The sequence below is a fragment of the Lampetra planeri genome, chromosome 2 (assembly GCF_965212315.1).
Source record: "Lampetra planeri chromosome 2, kcLamPlan1.2.h2, whole genome shotgun sequence".
Classification (NCBI taxonomy): Eukaryota; Metazoa; Chordata; class Hyperoartia; order Petromyzontiformes; family Petromyzontidae; genus Lampetra; species Lampetra planeri.
In genome coordinates this window covers 34,828,526-34,846,423 of record NC_136108.1, presented here as the reverse complement: position 1 = coordinate 34,846,423, position 17,898 = coordinate 34,828,526, and the positions used below count along the sequence as shown (strand labels likewise).

Below are 17,898 nucleotides of genomic sequence, written 5' to 3'. Positions count from 1 at the left end.
CAAGCCACGCGCTGCTTTTCCCCTTATACAAGTGAACCATCCTCTGTAACCGGAATCCAACTGGGGTGTTAACAAGTAGGGATGTTACCCCCAGTGAGTTCATATAGGGTCGAGTGGTGGTATGTAGTACAGTATAAAACAAATTACAGTAATTTAAATGACCTGGAAAGATGTTTTCAATAGCACCAAAGGTATGGAACACCTTACCCAAACATATACATACAAAATTTCATGAATTTAAAGCGAAATAAAATACAGTCTAAGATGGTGTATAACTTAAATGAAGCAGGTAAAAAAACACTACTCTCTAGTGCACTTAGCTGTTCGATTTAGTTTATTCTTCAGTGTATATGGGCCATGCCATATTATTTTTGAATGTTGTATGTCTGCAATAATTTTCTTCCTAATTAACTCAAAGGCCCCTTTGTCCTGGCGTCTCGACGTTACTGCATGGCAGGCAAGGTATCAGTTATAAATTATGGCTGAGACAACCCTCATGCTAAATAAAGTTTGCAGAATTACCAACTTTTATCTCGTATTTTCCCTTATCCAAATTTAAGCAGGTTTGAATTCATGGATTAGCCATTCAGTGGAAATAAAATAATTGATCCATGAATCATGACCCATAAATTACGGCTACTGAAATGAACTTCTTTCGCACCGTACGTAGCCAACTGTGCTAATCAGAGGTGCGGGGGAAGGACAATAATGGAAAGGGGAGTAGGCTGCACTATATCTATTTTACAGCCGTGTGGGTTGCTGCAGAAGGGGGTGGGGGAAGACCCAGACGAACCAGGTCAGAGATCATTCGCCACTGACATTAGCCGTGACTGCGAACTGATCTAGGGTTGCTGGGTTCATAGGTTACCAACTTCTGCGTCATCACAACACAGATGAGCGACAAACCCGACATGGATTACATACACATCGAAACGTTACTTAAATGCCAAGGTACTAAATGCACAAGGTGTTTGTGCAACCTCTGTACTGTACACAACACAGCCACAAGACAAAATATATCCAATTACGAAATAGCTTTTTATTTATACTTAGCAACTTATAAAAAGGTTTTCACAATCTCAAGCAAACCCTAATGCATCAACATAAAACAGTAAATTATAAAGCCAACACAAAATTCCCCAATGTACTCCAAAAAAGTCTCCCACTGCCTTGTACTGTTATTCACCCATGGCCCCAAACCAGATATTTTAGTGGTACCGATTTATTGATATGGCCAAATAGTTCACACACAATTTAAATCGAATGGCCACACAAAATAATTCCCATTCATGTTTATCCACCTTGGGTAAAAGCCATACCCGGCACAGGACCCGCACAGGATGCTGGTTTTCCACTGGATATTTGCCAGGACATACCCCTGATACGCTGACCTCAGAAGACATCTGGGTCGGGGCCACACAAGCACAGAGTTGATAATTTTCATCATGCACACGACGTGCGACTCTTATCATTTACGCGAGCCGCAGAGCTTATCTTCTGCAGTGGAAAAACCTGGCTCTCCGCGGCGCTGGTCTAGCACACGACTTGGTAGCTCATTGGAAAAAAGAGTGTCCCGGTTTGTCGGCAGGGTCTGTGAGCAGGCCACGGTTGTTGATCCCCGTCAACTCCAACCTCCAGGAGCGAAGGTGATCTTCTCGTGGCAGCAGGCGGGTGTGGAGGGAAGATATGGACTCGGCAGCATTTCACCAGGTCGATGGTGGCTCAGGGATCAAACTTTCCAGACTGGACCTCATCTCCATGAGCTGGTACACCAGGCCATGGGCATCCATCTCAACAATTTGGATGTCAATAGCGTCTAAATGCAGTGGCATATCACGACCCCTTTACAATTGACACCGATGTAAAAGGGGAAGTGGGGTGATGGTCGGGAAAACATGGGAGATAGCAACACCGCAGCACAGCCCGGGACTAAGCAAGCTCAAGAGCTCTAACATCGTCCCGTTCCAACATCCCAACTCGGCATCACCCCAACAACCAGTGGACGGTTGCAAAAAAATGTAAGTAGAATCCCTTAGTTGGTGGTTGCAAATAGTACAAGCGAAACAAATAACTTTAGGTGATTTTGCAACAGTCCACGGGTAAAAACATCATCCGAGCTAGCAATTCTATATCATCAAGAGGACACGACATCGTCTCCACCAGGTGCACCCATCCAACTGCCCTCGATCCATTCAGCCAATGCATCCTGGGGGTCCCAGCCAATTCCTCCTCCATCCAGCCGGTCAACTCACCCACATGGCCAATATCACCACCCCCGGCCCAGTCAGATCTACCCACTCCACAACAACTCTTCCACCCCACCCGATGTCTCCAGTCCCCACCCAATCCTTCCCTCATCCACTCGATGTTTTCTATCCAGCAGCAGCAGCCAGTCCATCCGTAACCGTGTCTCCATTCGCCACACCCGGTCACAGCCAGCCCATCTTCCACCCAAACCTTCGCCGCCCCATCATCTTCATCCACCCCAAATTCTTGCCATCCTCCGGGACCCATCATCACCAATTCCCATCCAACACGAGAGGCGCGGCATCGTAGCGAACACGTGCATTGTGGCGCCCTCAGTTCGGTCGGTGTCCGGTTGGTGTCCTGTTGGGGTCGGTGGCCGGTTGGTGTCCGGTTGGGGGTCGGTGTCCGGCTGGGGGTCGGTGTCCAGTTCGGTGTTCGGTTGACGTCCGGTTGGGGGTCGGTGGCCGCCGGGGTGGTGAGCGAACGAGGCGGCGATGGGTGGTGGGGGTGCGGGGCTCTCTCAGAGCGCGTCCTCGGGCTTGTAGGGCGGCGGGCCGCATGGCTGCAACATCTTCTCCATGAGGTTGAAGCGGACGCGGGCCTTGCTCTCGTTCTCGGCGATGGCGAAGTAGTTGAGCAGGTCGAAGTGGCCCATGTAGGACGAGTAGCTGTCGCGGTGCTGGTTGACCAGCCACTCGTAGCGCGTCGTGTCGGCGTGGCCCGTGCCGATGTACTTGGACTGCAGATGCTCGAGTTGGCTGTGGATGTTGTAGCGGTCCGACATCGTGGCCCAGGGATTGACGAAAATGGAAGAGAAGGAAGGAGGCCGCGCCTCTTCCGCCGGAAGTGACGCACTTTACATTGGCACCATTTATTTTTTAATACAAATTAATTTTAAACGTATGAACAAAAAAACACACGTGAATGTGACTTTGTGTTTGATTGTTAATTGTTTTATGAGGAAATGCGGTGTTTGATGATGATGATGATATTTGTGGTCATCGTCACCACCATGGCCGCCTCTCTCACGTCCGGGTCGCGGGGCGAGAGGTCGCGGCCGCACTGTACAAGAGACGTCGCTTCGGCAATAGCCACCGACGATCCTTTACTTCTGCTGAGTTTATGTTTTTAATCTTAATTAAGTGCAGTGTTATTGTTACTCTTAATAGCGTTGTCGGTATTGCCGCGCTTGGGCGGACGAGACTTAACGGTTTTTAAAGGATGCCACTTTGAGGGACTTTCTCGACTTTTTTTTAATTTTCCCGCGACTCGGAAGCTGTCGATGTTGGAGATTTGTTAACCCAAATTTTATGTTATTTATGGTTTTTTACAATAAAAGTTTTAATCGGTATCGCTGCTGTATGAGTGTGTGAGGCGGCCATCGTTTGTTGCAAATATCGCGACGGGAGAAAAAAACTCATCACCTGCACCCAAGGTCTCAACTTCCTCACCTGGGCCCCCCCTCCTCACCTGGGTCTCCCCCATCCTCACCTGGGTACCCCCCCCCTCACCTGGGTCTCCCCCCCCCTCACCTGGGTCCCCCCCTCACCTGGGTCCCCCCCATCCTCACCTGGGTCCCCCCCCCCCTCACCTGGGTCCCCCTCTCACCTGGGTCCCCCCCCATCCTCACCTGGGTCCCCCCCTCACCTGGGTCCCCCCCCTCACCTGGGTACCCCCCCCTCACCCAGGCCCCCCCCCCCTCACCTGGGTCCCCCCTCACCTGGGCCCCCCCCCCCTCACCTGGGTCACCCCCCCCCTCACCTGGGTCTCCCCCCCCCCTCACCTGGGCCCCTCACCTGGACCCCCCCCCCTCACCTGGGTCTCCCCCCCCTCACCTGGGCCCCCCCCCCCTCACATGGGCCCTCCCCTCACCTGGGTCCCCCCCCCCCCCTCACCTGGGTCTCCCCCCCCCCTCACATGGGCCCCCCCCTCACCTTGGCCCCCCCCTCACCTGGGTCCCCCCCCCTCACCTGGGCCCCCCTCCCTCACCTGGGCCCCCCCCCTCACCTGGGTCCCCCCCCCTCACCTGGGTCCCCCCCCCTCACCTGGGTCCCCCCCCCTCACCTGGGCCCCCCTCCCTCACCTGGGCCCCCCCACACCTGGGTCTCCCCCCCCCCCTCACCTGGGCCCCCCCCTCACCTGGGTCCCCCCCCCCCCCTCACCTGGGTCCCCCCCCCCTCACCTGGGCCCCCCCCCCCTCACCTGGCCCCCCCCCCTCACCTGGCCCCCCCCCCTCACCTGGGCTTCCCCCCCTCACCTGGGCCCCCCCCCCTCACCTTGGCCCCCCCCTCACCTGGGTCCCCCCACCTCACCTGGGCCCCCCCCATCCTCACCTGGGTCCCCCCCCCCTCACCTGGGTCCCACCCCCTCCTCCCTAAGTCAGTATCTCTGCTCAACCCGCCCTCTCACACCTGCAGGAGAGACGAAGATGCCGGGCAAGCGAGGGAGGCCCCCGAAGCGGTCTGCTGTGTCCGTGAACAACGGCAAGGAGTCGTCTTCAGTGACCATGAAGGTGAAAGGTGATGTTCTCGACTGTTTCACGTAGCAGCGAGCTGTCAAAATGATTTATTGTTATTCTAAAGTAGGTTCACGCACTAAAATGCCTATGAATTGACGTATCAAACGATGGCTATGGCAGGTAGGCAGATGTGATTTGTGTAGTTTTCCAGATGCGGTAGTTTACAGCATTTAGACTGCTAACTTGCCATTGTATTTACGTTATGAGACCTTTTATTCAGTAGCAAGATATAGTAATAGGTTTTTACCCTTTTAGCTGGCACCAAAACTGACACCTGTATACAAGGGATCATGTTTGCAATAACCACAACACAAGCAGTCAAAAATGCAAACAAAAAGAGACAACTCTGATAATGATATGCAGTGTCCTTGAAATTGATTGGTCCACACCCGAGACGGCTTTTCTTAGAGCCTAGTCTCCACTTGTGTTGGACCAGATGACGCCAAAAGGCGTACAACTCAAATGTTTGCATTTTTGACTGCTTGTGTTGCCATTGTAGTCGATTAGAGAGTCAGTGCCCCGTCATCACCTGGTTCTTCCCTCCTCACCTGGGTCAGTATCTCTCCTCAACCTGCCCTCTCACACCTGCAGAAGAGCCGACGATGCCGGGCAAGCGAGGGAGGCCCCCGAAGCATTCTGCTGTGTCAGTGAACAACGGCAATGAGTCGTCTTCAATGACCACGCAGGCGAAAGGTGATGTCCTCGATTGTTTCACGTAGCAGCGAGCTGTCAAAATTATTTCTTGTTATTCTGAAGTAGGTTCACGGACTACAATGCCTATGAACCTACTTAATTTTACAATTGACGTATCAAACGATGGATATGGCAGGTAGGCAGATGTGATTTGTGTTGTTTTCCAGATGTGGTAGTTTACAGCATTTAGACTGCTCACTCGCCATTGTAGTCGATTGCAGAGTGTTGACTTCTGGTTTTCTCCTGGTGTTCTGGTTATAGAGATGTACATTAGGGCTGGACGATTAATCGATTTCAAATATAAATCGCAATTTGAAACAATGCGATTAGCAAATCGCAAAGGCTGTGATTTTTTGCGATTTGAAAAGTCCTATTACTTTATGGAAATTGTTTTATTATTTTTATTATCATAGCTTTATTTATTTAACTTGACAATTGTTCTATGTTTGATTGTTCTATTTCAATTAAAACATTTGAATAAATACACGGAAGTAATTCATATTTTTTAAGTTCTCATCCTTGCATTAGAATATACAGAGCAGTTCATATTTTGATGGTATCATGTGGTAATGCTCCATCACATGTTTTAAATCTATTACACAGTGAATATTGAACTGAAGCTTAACTTAAAAAAATGTAATCGCAAATCAAATCGCAATATCTGTCAGAAAAATCGCAATTAGATATTTTCCCCAAATCGTTCAGCCCTAATGTACATGCTCATAATGATATTGAGAGATGGTAAGAAGGGCATGTGCTTTTTGTGTTTAGTTCTTCCCCCACACCTCCGATTAGCACAGTTGGCCACGTACGGTGCAAAATAAGTTCTATACATTGGCGAACCGATACACCTGAGAAATATACTGACTTTATAGAATAGTTTGTGAGCTTTGGGCAGGACAATGTATGAGACTATTGACAGAAAAATAGTCAAAGGCACTTGAAAAGACAACCACCACAGAAATGGAGCGATAACATGAGTAAATTTGCATGTGTGAGACACTTTACTGCAAGAGAGGAGTGGTATGAATATTAAATGATGATCATTTCATGCAGCAACGGATACACAGTGGCTGATGATGGCTGCGACGAGTGTGATTGACAATACACAGCATAGCATTTGCACACAACGCACGCAACACTCAACTGCTTTTTCCTTACATTGCTTCTGTCTGTGCCCCTCTGTAGTCACTCACCCATCACACCGGGGTAAACCCGGCGCAGTGCTGGCAATTGGACAGGGCGACGTGGGTCAGCTGGGATTAGGCCCGAAGGTCATGGAGCGCAAGAGACCAGCCCTGGTACACATGCCCGAGCCTGTGCTGCAGGCCGTGGCCGGGGGTATGCATTCCGTGTGCCTGGGCAAGAGCGGTAAGGTAAGCAGCCACTTGGCCTCCACTGGGATCGGTGACATGGCCCAGCGCTAGTGCGATTGTGACAAGAGATTTGCATTATAAGCCCTGTGGCCGCCCTGGTTGGTAATGCTGGTGTATTATTAACCATAATTATGCGCCGCATGCTTCGCAGTGGATGTCGCAGAACCTGTGACGTTAATTAAAAAAATACTAGGCTGGCGTCTCAGTCCAAATTCGCCAAATTTGAATTATTACTTGAGAATTACTTAATTTGGAAAACCAATCACAGCATTGCCCTGCTGTTGGCAGACAGTTGCCCACTTGTAGGCCGGTGCTGCAAGCTAAACTACTTAGATAATTGGATAACACATAGCGCTAGTCGCAGTCACCACAACTTCAACAACTGATATTCTACACAGGTGTGCCAAACTTGAACTTACACCACATCACCAAATAGCTGGGTAGTCCAGCTCTAAAGCATCAAAGCATTTGAACAAAAACGTCCTCGCCGTCACTTTTTCTCCAACGTTTTTGCCACCGATCACCCCCCCCCCCCCGCGTTCCCTTGCCAGGTGTACACGTTTGGCTGCAATGACGAAGGAGCGCTGGGCCGAAATACGGTGGAGGATGTAGAAGAGGCCATGCCTGGCACAGTGACGCTGCCGGAGCTCGCGGTGCAGGTGTCGGCTGGGGATAGCCACACGGCCGTCCTCACCGAGTTTGGATCCGTCTACTTGTGGGGGACCTTCCGAGTGAGATAGAAATCGTTCCAATGTCATTTTGCTCACTTAAAAACGTAACGCTTTCAACTACGATCCAAATATACAAACGGGGTTGCTGCAAACATTACTCCAACTTAAGTCCCTTTCGGGCAGGTTAGTAAAGCGAATTCACAACAAAAGGTTCACGTGCTCGCCAAAACAAAACCGCCGCCTTGCTGTGAAAGCATTTACACATCAGCACTGGCCGTCTGTTCATCGGTCCGTAACATTGTGGCACAATGACTGGCAAAAATTATCAACTAAGATTGGGACCATAGTGTAAGATGTTGTTAGTATGGCATTACTCTCATGAAAACTGATCAAATTGATAAAATTGTTGCCAGAAACTTGGGTGACACAAACTATTGCAAAATAATTTGCAAATATTTTATGCAAACAAATTTTGTCAAGACAGCTAGCTGTCGGTTTTCAGACTGGTCATTCAATACTAGTGGGGGTAGTGGTGGTGCACACCTGCAATCCACCACTGTGCAGGTGAGGTTTTGTGGATCACAAATGCTGCGAAAACGCCCATTCCGTGAGCATCGAGGTGCCTTACCCTGACTTAACAGGAAAAGGCAGTACAGCAAATGTGGACTCCACCTGTTCAATCTGTATGGTATAGAGTGTTGCACTCTTACACATGTGACTTTTCTTAGGGTAATTTGGTCATCCGAAAACACCTTCATATATAGAGGACCACAGAGCTCGGGTTGGAATTTGGCGCCAGCTCACCACATGTCTGCCTTTCCTGCTGGCCTGTGGTTCCTCGTGCCTCTAAGTCGTTCCCTCTCTCTTTGAGAGCGAGCGCATTCCGTGCCAGCACGTTATGAGTAAAAATTAGTATGAAACTGTTACATAATTCCATGTGTTTTGCAAGATTTTACCTCAATTATTTTAGAACTACAGCTTTTTCGTCAATTTGCTGACAGTTGAAGATCTCTCAATTACCATGTCAGTCATGGAGGTTGTTTGACCATACTTCACCATCCTGGTCAGTGCAAGTTGTTGAAGTGGGAGGGTGATAGGAGACGCACTCCTGTTTCATATATCACTCACTGTTGGGTGGATATGGCCTTGAGGCCCAGAGCTTCCCCAAATTCTGCTTTTGACAGGGAAAAAAAACCACATTGGTTATTTTTGTATTTTATGTCAATCGACAATGTAAACGACAGAAATGTATTTAAATGCAGGACTCGCCAAATTGCGAATGCGGTCAGTTTCAAACCATCAGGCATCTCACTGATGACTGCCCCAAAAACAATACACCTTTTCTGGTTGTACAAGTGGCCTCCACTCAGCCACCCCTGATGCTGTGGAATGGCTTTACAAAATTAAAGACACAATCGTAACCTTTTGTAATGTTTCAAACGCCGTACAAAAGAAGCATAAGTATATATTGTTGTGTTGCAGGACAACAACGGCAGTATTGGACTGCTGGAGCCCATGATGAAATGTCCCCTGCCCACCAAGCTCACCCTTGACACCCGCATAGTGAAGGTGGCCTCTGGTTCGTGCAATGTACTCGTATCGGTCATCGTTATTTGCATGGGCTCATCGAAACTTAAGTGGCTTTTTGGGTGTATGATAATCTTGCTGCATCACTGAACTCTGTTACGGCCTCACATACTTGGGGTTTCCTGGGAAAACGTAATCACGTACATTTTCCCAAGACATTTAATCCTGACTTGATTGAAACTGCTCACATCAACTTCTGACTGTTTCATTGCATCACAGACAGCTGTACAATGAACTTCACTTTATAAACATTATCCAACCACTTATGGTAATAACCCTTTTTACCAGACATTAAACTTTTATTGGTTATCACATTTTTACAGGACATCCCCCGATATGATAATGAGGAGCACAGTTTATGAAATCCATAATAGAGGTTTTATGGGTTAGATCGCGTAAATATATAAATGTGTCATTAAAACCTGCAACCACCCAACACAGCGAACTAGTAAGTGTTGTCACGTAAACAACGTGCCAATTCGTCACTAGTACAGCACACCGGTGTGTTGGAGAGCCAAGCCACAACATTTACAATCTGAGTACGACGTTTCGCCAGTAATTACAACTAGCTTCATCAGGCGATGGACATAAATCTGCCTGTTGTAAATGTTGTGGCTTGGCTCTCTGACACCGGTGTGCTGTACTAGTGACGAATTGGCATGTTCTGTTTACGTGACAACCCTTACTAGTTGGCTGTGTCGAGTGGTGGCGGGTTTTAATGACACATTTATATATTTACGCGATCTAACCCAAGAAAACCTATGGATGATATTGTTCGCGAAAGCCTACGTGAAATGTACAATATATTCATTTGTAGCTCGCAATGTGTACGAACATAGTTCCTTGATAATGGCACATCGTCCATTGGTAATTGTATTATCGTGGTGTTGTTTGTGCAGGGAACGATCACCTAGTGCTGCTGAGCGAGAGCAGACAGGTTTACACCCTGGGCTGCGGGGAGCAAGGCCAGCTGGGAAGAGTCGCGGAAATGTTCGCCAACCGTGGTGGCAGGAGAGGACTCCGTAAGCCACCAGCTAAAGTTCACCCGTGCGATAATACGTTGAACATTTTAGGCATCAAAGCGTATACAAACCCAAGATTCGTGATAAGCCGTCCTTTAGTTGATGGTCTGGCCGCATCTGCTCTGATTGCTCTTCTTATGGTCAGTGTCACTTTAGTCCAAACGTTTTACTTTAGTCATAGTCAATTTTAGTTAAAGTCTTAGTCTGTGGATTTTCAAGTAGTCATTCTCTGAGTCGACGAAAGCAGTCAACGTTAGCAGAGCGCTTAGTTATTACATGCTGGTGTGAGGGGCATGGAATTTTTCACCCATCCCAATGTTATCAGGTCAGACAATTGGTGACTGAATGAATATTTTTATATGCACACTGTGTGTGACCAATTAAAATGTTTGGTCTGCCTCTACTACTGCGGTCTCTATTAACATTACCAACCTATCTTAGCCCACATCTTTATTCAGACTCGTTAAATTAATCTCGAAATAGTCACACCTTGGTTTTTGGTGGATCGGCATCGTCATCGTCACGCTTGATGATTCGTCGAACTCAACAGTCGTCGTCGACTCAAATAAAATAGAAACGCCTCATTGATGAATATTTTCATCACTACCTTCTACCTCACAAAATCAACACCGCTATGTCACGCGTGCAGTGCGTCTGCTGGTGCCACAGCAGGTGCGCGTCAAAGCCAGGAGGGGGCACAGCCACGTTGAGTTCCTGGACGTGTTTTGTGGCTCATACTTCACCTTCGCGCTCAGCACAGATGGCAGCCTCTATGGCTTCGGCCTCTCAAACTACCACCAGCTGGGTGAGTCGCAAACGGACAAGGGAGAACAAACACTCGCGTGCCCCCGCCCGCCCCTGTTGGAAATGCCTTAAAATATACTGTACTTCCAATATCTGCATACTGTAAATTTTTGTTATATCTACCTGTGCAACTGAGTGGATAAATTAAAAACTCAACACGTGTAAATAACGCTGCCATAGAAGAAAAACAAGATTATAAGAGATGTTTCAGCCAATGGCTCTTCTTAAGGGCATCCTATCTTCTTGGCTGCCACTCCGTCGATCGTCTCGAACCCCGGCCATCCCTTCCAGCAACGTGTCCTGCCGCACCACGCTTGCGTCATTAAATTGCATTTGCTTTCTAGGAACAGCCAAGCCAGACTCTGCATTTGTGCCCAACCTCCTCACTTCCTTTGAGAACTCCAAGACGTGGTTGGAGCTTTGTGGCGGCCAGCACCATTCTCTGTGCCTCGACTCTGGAGGTAAGCCTGCTCACATGGCCGTGCAAAGTTTAGCCACGCATCATTTTGTTTTGGGGCAGGCCAAGTTAGGATCTGGCCACTTTTTTAATTGTAAAACATACACAGCCAAACAAATACAAATGTCACGTGTATAAGTGTTTAACGCTCCGATAATTATTATCGTGTCAGCCCACTGGTAAAGTTGAAGAACAATTCTCAAAACGACATTTAGTAATGATCAAGTGTTTAATTTCTAACACGAAAGATTGCGCTGTAGAATTAATCCCATGACACAATGCTGATAGCACGATCAAGATAAAAATTGTGGGACAAGATAAAAAAATGACAAAAATATGGAAGGGTGTCTTCCAGATGGCTCTAGAGGGTCCCTATAGAGAGTATTTGGCCTACTCTTTCACACTTGCTAGGCACGGCCGATCAGCGACCCGCGGTGAACCCGTTCAAAGAAACATTGCCATCATTGTTTCAACTGCTGCGTTGTGAGATGGAATTGAACCGGCGATCTCTGGATTGCAAGTCAAGTGTGCGGATAATTGTTACACCACGGCAGCGTTAGACCAAACGCCGGGTGTGGTGAAGCCTCCCGTCTCTCGCCGTGCTCTCAGGCAAGGTGTACAGCCTGGGCCGTGCCGACTACGGGCGCCTGGGACTGGGCAAGGGGGCACGCGACGTGGCGCTGCCCACGCTGGTGCCCACTCCCTCGCACATCAACTCCATAGCTTGTGGCGCCAGCGTCAGTTACGCCGTCACCAAAGACGGTAATGACACAGCATTCTCCGCGTGTGCCACCCAGTCGTTGTTGCAGAGGTGGTCTCCGTGTTGTGTACGTGAAGATGAGCCTTAAGTTACAGGTGTCGGGAATTGTTGTTGTTGGATTTACACCACAAATTACTTCAAATTGTATGCGTTAATGTTGTAATATGCGCATGGCAATGCAGGACAATTTAGGGCAAATATAACAGCGTGGAGGTTTCTTGGAAAGCGGAACTTGATAATGAACATTAACGTAGCGATGTGTCTTGAAAAGATCAGTTTTAATCGGTGTGCACAGTCTGCTGTGACGTGGTTCAGAAACACGCTTATTAACAAATAAAAATGGAATATCAAATGGAAATGTGCACAAAGAAGCGTGGATACATTCATACTTGGAATTACACTGAGAGAGAAAGAGGAACATTGATTATAGGACTTACACGAATAAATTACATCATTAAAACTCTTTAAGAAAAATCAGTGGGCTTGGGCAGAACATGTTATTGTTATCAAAGATGATGGATGATTGTCGAGAATAATGGCAGTGGCCAGCAAGGAATGGAATGCGTCTCATGCGATATCCGCCGAGGAGATGAAGCGATGAGATCAGCTCGTGTTTAGGTGCAAGGTGGATTGTTACATCGCAGAAACTTGAGATGGCGGTGGCGGTGGCTTAGTGGAGAGGACTTTATCCAGCAGTGGATTGATGATGGCTTATGATGATGATGATGACGACGACGACGACACGTTCAGTCGCATGTAACTTTGTTTTGACAGTAACAACATCCTGACCGTAGCAAAGAAGAAGCTCACACCTGCATAGAAAACAAAACGCGTTACACCAGACCTAACGGTGGCACGAACGACGCTTTCCAGGACGTGCCTTTTCCTGGGGCATGGGCACGAACTGCCAGCTGGGCACGGGCGAGGACGAGGACGAGTGGAGCCCCGTGCAGGTCACCGGCAAGCAGCTGGAGAGCCGGCACGTGCTGGCCGCCTCCAGCGGGGGGCAGCACACCCTGCTGCTCGTCACCGACAAGTGATGCCGATCGGCGCTTGCGCCTCCCTTTTGAGACGGTCTCGCTGTGCAAGTCTGCTCGAAGGTTATTGGCTGGGGGTGGTAATTTCCCCATAGAAGTTGCGTGTGTGTGTGTTGTATGTGTGTTGCAGGGAGCAGCGGCGTAGTGTTTTAGCACGCTGCACTACTCACCTGACAACCCGAGTTCAATTCGCTTCTGATGTCTAACATAACTTAAGGATATCTGAAACCTCCTGCACCTCCCCAAGGTCGACTTGGCCATAAGTGAATACCTCCTGCGGTGTGTGAACATCAGCAATGCGGGAGACAGGCGGCCGGGCGTCGTTGCTAGCCCCACCAAGCCATTGTGCGCCCTGCCGGCCTCTGTTCACTAATAACAGCACTTATGCCAACAGTGTATTTGGCTGTACGGACAGGTCTATATCTTTACCAATGTTTGAAAACGATGGGTAATTGCTATATGCCGTCGTTTCCTCTGTGATTTGCAAGAAGAACATTGTTTCAATCGTTGGTGCTGTTTCCACGAGCAGAGAAAACTGTAACCTATAAATTATATGCAATATCTAGTGGCAACCTATGTAATAATTTGATGCAATTTAGAATAATCTTACGTATGTTGTCCCATCTGAAAAATTATCCAGTGGGCATTTTTACGCACAAACTTGATCGTAATGGACCAAGAGGTGGTCTTCGTTGTGTGCCGATGTGCGAGCATGGCCTTGCATCATCAGCGTGTGTCTGCGGAGCACAGCATGAGAAGAAAAAAAAACCCACGGTTATCGGTGCATAAATGCGAAATTGAAAGAGACTGGCACAATTGATTTACGTGGTGACTGCAGGATTCTTGTCTGTCAAATAATCTGCACCGTCAAAGATTTCATAGCAGTCCTCCAAGTGAGAGATATTCACCGCAAGCCGCCTTTCCGAGTGCACGGTGAGCGATCGTATGTGACGACGATGTGTGTCGGATCGCTGTGAATATTTTACAGTGAAAGGATAATGTTTCTCCCTTTTTTTTTATTCCAAGGAGTGAAAAAAATGGGAGGCAAAACTTAAACCGACTTATAATCTCCCTGAAAAACAATGGGTCGGGTAAAGTTTGAGCAAAGTGATGGTTTTGACACTTATCCTCGATAAGCATTAAATGATCGCTTTAAGTAGGGCTTGAACAGTACAATATGTTAATGCGTCATTTTAATTGGACATAGTTGGGGTGGTTTTGAGTGCCAAGTGAGCAATGTTTTTTTTCTTAATCGCCACTTTGGGCAATCGCATTGGAGCGCACACGTGGCCCTTCTGTATGGACATGAAATTAATTACGTGTGGGAGTGATGGGCTCCTGCATCAGGAATCAAGTTTGTTCTCTGAGCTACTCTCGGATCTGTCATGTTCCATTTTAAATTGGACGCGTTTGTCATTGCGTGGTAATGCCGTGTCACTGAACCCATTTTTTCGAAATGTTACAGGCAAGCTGCGAGGAGTGTGTTGTAGAATCTAATGGAAAATGGTGGTAATTGCAGTGTTTTATGCAGGACCATTTACAAAATGATGTTGTATTACATGTCAGTCTGGTAAAATGCTTACAGACATGGTAATGAGCGGTGCTTTATAGCATTTACTTTTTTAAATCTCGTGATAATTTTGCACTCCATGATGACCATAAAGGAGGAAAAAAATTCGTACACATGGAACAGGTGTCACAAGTGGCAACCTTTAATAAGGGATGCCTATTCGCCTTGAATAACAGATTATTTGTTCTTGCTTCAGCAACTGCTTTGGACATATGTGAACATGCACTAAATGATGTTGATCAAGCACAGCCCTTAAATCAGAAGCGCCATAGCTCCAGGAGTAATCCATGCCACACTGTGTTTTGTTGTTGTTGCAAATGCCAACACTTGCCCTGGGGCTTGATTGGCAGTGTTCACGGCTCACAACGGTTAATTCAAATTTAGAGCATCGCTACACTCTTGACAAGTAATTCGTAATGCTGCCCCCCTGTAAAATATGTCGTCTTAAGGATGTGTGGGTGGAGCGTTGGCGTAGCGGTTAGTTTACTGCCCTGTGAACCCGGCGTCCTGAGTTGGATTCCTGACCACAGCTAACATCAGGGGTTTGCAATATTCGATCCGACCCTTGACCCCCACTTCACTATCCCCAGATGTTGATTGGCAAACGGCCGTAAAAGAGATATAAACAGTCTGCCCCTTGAGAACTCTGTTGTTATTTGAGTGTCATGATTCAATTTACAATCAATGCGTATTTCCATTGCGGTGCATGTGTAATCCATCGTGGTGTGAATCTGTAGTGGTAGAGAAATGTGAACATGGATGGATCAAAAATTCTCGTGCACAATTCAACGTACGTATTTTGGGCGATAAATGTTTTTAATTTTAATCTAAATTGTCAAATCTTTATGGATGGCATAGGCATTGTTTGGTGGTTACAATTTTTGAGTTGAGATGTAAAGATATATGTTTGTCACATTTTAGACTTAATATTCATCAATTGTCGAGGTTTCTGCTGCATTTCTTGCAATAAATAACAACAAATTTGACTGTATGCTTTTAAAATGAAGAGTATTCATATATGTATTTAGCAATGGAAAACAATAACCTTACACTGACAATCTTTTGAAAAAGGCAGCTTTTTGCAGCAGATTGAGTCTGTAGTCGTCAGGTAATCATGCATATTTTACGAAAGACATCACAGACGTTCCAAAATGGGAATGCGATGTTGCCACGGAAGTTTTGCAACTCAGGTTTTAATCCCACCACTTTGAAAAATGCCAAGTTTGAACAATGTTACAAATATTTTCTTGGTCCCTGCTGTGTGGTTATATATATGCAGTGTTTCTGTGCCTGTGCCGTAAGTATTTTGCATGCAATCTGTCGAATGCTTGCAGGTTTTCCCGTTACGAGCCATTACCTGATATGTAACTACATTTGCCCTTTTTTGGGAACGGTGAAATCGTGCGAAAGTTGGTTGTTGCTGAATGTGCATTGTGCAGCCACGCTCATTGCCCCTGTAGCCCAGTGAGCCCAAAGGCTTTTTCGGAGTACCATTTGGAGTGGCAAATTCGACCAGTACCCACCAGAAGCAATGCCCACCATCTTAGTGTGTGTACTGTTTAGAGACCTATTTTCTGTTTTTCTTATTCTGTAAATGTGTAATGTTATCCCCCCCCTCCCTACAAAATATCATTCTATGTCAATCATGTAATGGCCATGTTCTTTACATTTCTTTTCTCATCAGAGGCTACTATGGGCACCTTGCTATCGTACATAGCTGTGATCTGGAGATAAAATGCTTGAAGAAAATTATTGTTAGAATTTGCCACCCTGGCTGGTACCTACAGGCAATTTATGGGCCTATGGTTCAAGGACGAATCCAGGTTTTATCTATTAATGGATTTATACAGAGGAGGCTCAATATAAACCCAAGTAAAACTGGGATTTGTAGTTTTTGTTTTTCTTGTTGTACGCTTAAGTCACTGTAGATTACGCAGATTCAGGGATTTATTTATAAGATGATGCGAGATATTTTGATACATTTACAGCTATATTTATGCAGTAGCACGTACGAATTGTATTTTGGTAACTTTCAAGTTGGACTGCGAGGACGATGCGCTGTTTGATAATGTGACTTTGTGATATGCGTTGTGTTAAGTTAAGGCTGCACTGCACACAGTGACATTTGTTTGAAACGTGTCTACGGTTTAGTATTGTTAACGAGGTACCCTAAAGTATTATTTACAGTTCGGTACATATTATTTATGAATGCGCGTGTTTCCATTCTGTTAAATGTTGATGTCAGGAGCTGTTAGACCATTGCTTTGAGAACCATTTTTAATGAATGGATAATACTTGGATGTTTTTTTGGTAATGTAAAACGCATGTGCAATATGCTTGTATTTCGTGTTTATTCGTCTCGATAATTTTGATGTTAATAAAAAACAGTTCGTAATTAACAAGTTGTGCTCGCATGTAAATGTTATTTTTGTGTATAATGTTTAGCTTCAGTTTATATATATTTAAATAAATAATTGGTCATACAATTTGAATGCATTTCGTGTCTGAATGTAACCACATCTCAAGACGCTGTACATAAGCGTTGGCACATTTAGTTTATAGAGAGGAAGAGGGGAGCAGCAGAGGAGAATGAGTGATCTCCGGCTGACTTGTGTGTTGAGGTTGCTAGAGGCCTGAATTGAAAGCCTTGGTTGCTGGAGCAGAGAGCGTGGGGAGGAGCGTAGAGTGAGATGAGAGAGGTAGGAGAGTTCATGGCAGGAGCAGGTAGAGTGAGATGAGAGGGGAGAGGTAGCAGGGGTGAGTCCATGCGGATCTTGAAGACCGTGAGTGAGACCTTGAAATTGATCATTGGATTGTATGGAAGCCAGTGGAGGGAATTGAGCATTGAAATGTTGGATTTGAGATATCAGCAATGGCGTTGGGATTAGATGAAGGTAACTGTGTATCGGAACTGGGGGATACGGGAGATGTGAAGATGGAGTTATGAGATTTGGCAGAATTGAGATACGTGGGAAGAGTATAGTGTGGCAGCTGCAGCAGAGCTGCACTTTTAATCATCGGAATAATGATGTACAGCTCTCTATCGATCCACTGTTGCATGAAGGCCTCCCCACGCCTTGTCGGTCATGAAGTCATGGCATCTCGATGAGGACCTTCCGCCGACAGCAGCACGAGCAAGTGATTGCAGGGCTGCAC

At 46.8% G+C, this 17,898-nt stretch overlaps 2 protein-coding genes across 6 annotated transcripts; one reads left to right on the top strand and one right to left on the bottom strand.

Moving 5' to 3' along the window:
- Positions 1-1,019: 1,019 nt before the first annotated feature.
- Positions 1,020-3,088, bottom strand: SF3B5 (splicing factor 3b subunit 5). The gene has a single exon (XM_078614102.1). It carries the CDS (start codon positions 3,029-3,031, stop codon positions 2,768-2,770), a length of 264 nt encoding a protein of 87 aa, XP_078470228.1. The 5' UTR covers positions 3,032-3,088; the 3' UTR covers positions 1,020-2,767.
- A 166-nt stretch (positions 3,089-3,254) lies between these two features.
- Positions 3,255-17,234, top strand: LOC144732590 (regulator of chromosome condensation-like). 5 transcript variants are annotated; one of them, XM_078614061.1, is made up of 11 exons: positions 3,255-3,682; positions 4,665-4,766; positions 5,357-5,458; positions 6,647-6,834; positions 7,386-7,565; positions 8,988-9,084; positions 9,992-10,114; positions 10,764-10,919; positions 11,269-11,379; positions 11,985-12,137; positions 13,009-17,234. In XM_078614061.1, the coding sequence occupies exons 2-11, from the start codon at positions 4,676-4,678 to the stop codon at positions 13,173-13,175; spliced, it is 1,368 nt and encodes a 455-aa protein (XP_078470187.1). In that variant the 5' UTR covers positions 3,255-3,682; positions 4,665-4,675; the 3' UTR covers positions 13,176-17,234. The 5 variants fall into 5 exon arrangements, with proteins under 5 accessions (XP_078470187.1, XP_078470212.1, XP_078470204.1 ...); XM_078614086.1 differs by having other exon boundaries at positions 11,263-11,379; positions 12,910-13,101; XM_078614051.1 differs by having other exon boundaries at positions 3,256-3,682; positions 11,263-11,379.
- Positions 17,235-17,898: the final 664 nt, after the last annotated feature.

Excerpts from the sequence above, each read along its gene's own strand:
- SF3B5 (XM_078614102.1), bottom strand. The coding sequence starts at position 3,031 with ATGTCGGACCGCTACAACATCCACAGCCAACTCGAGCATCTGCAGTCC.
- LOC144732590 (XM_078614051.1), top strand. The coding sequence starts at position 4,676 with ATGCCGGGCAAGCGAGGGAGGCCCCCGAAGCGGTCTGCTGTGTCCGTG. Across the intron at positions 7,566-8,987 it reads ACTTGTGGGGGACCTTCCGA|GACAACAACGGCAGTATTGG; the intron begins GTGAGATAGAAA and ends GTTGTGTTGCAG. Across the intron at positions 11,380-11,984 it reads TCTGTGCCTCGACTCTGGAG|GCAAGGTGTACAGCCTGGGC; the intron begins GTAAGCCTGCTC and ends CCGTGCTCTCAG.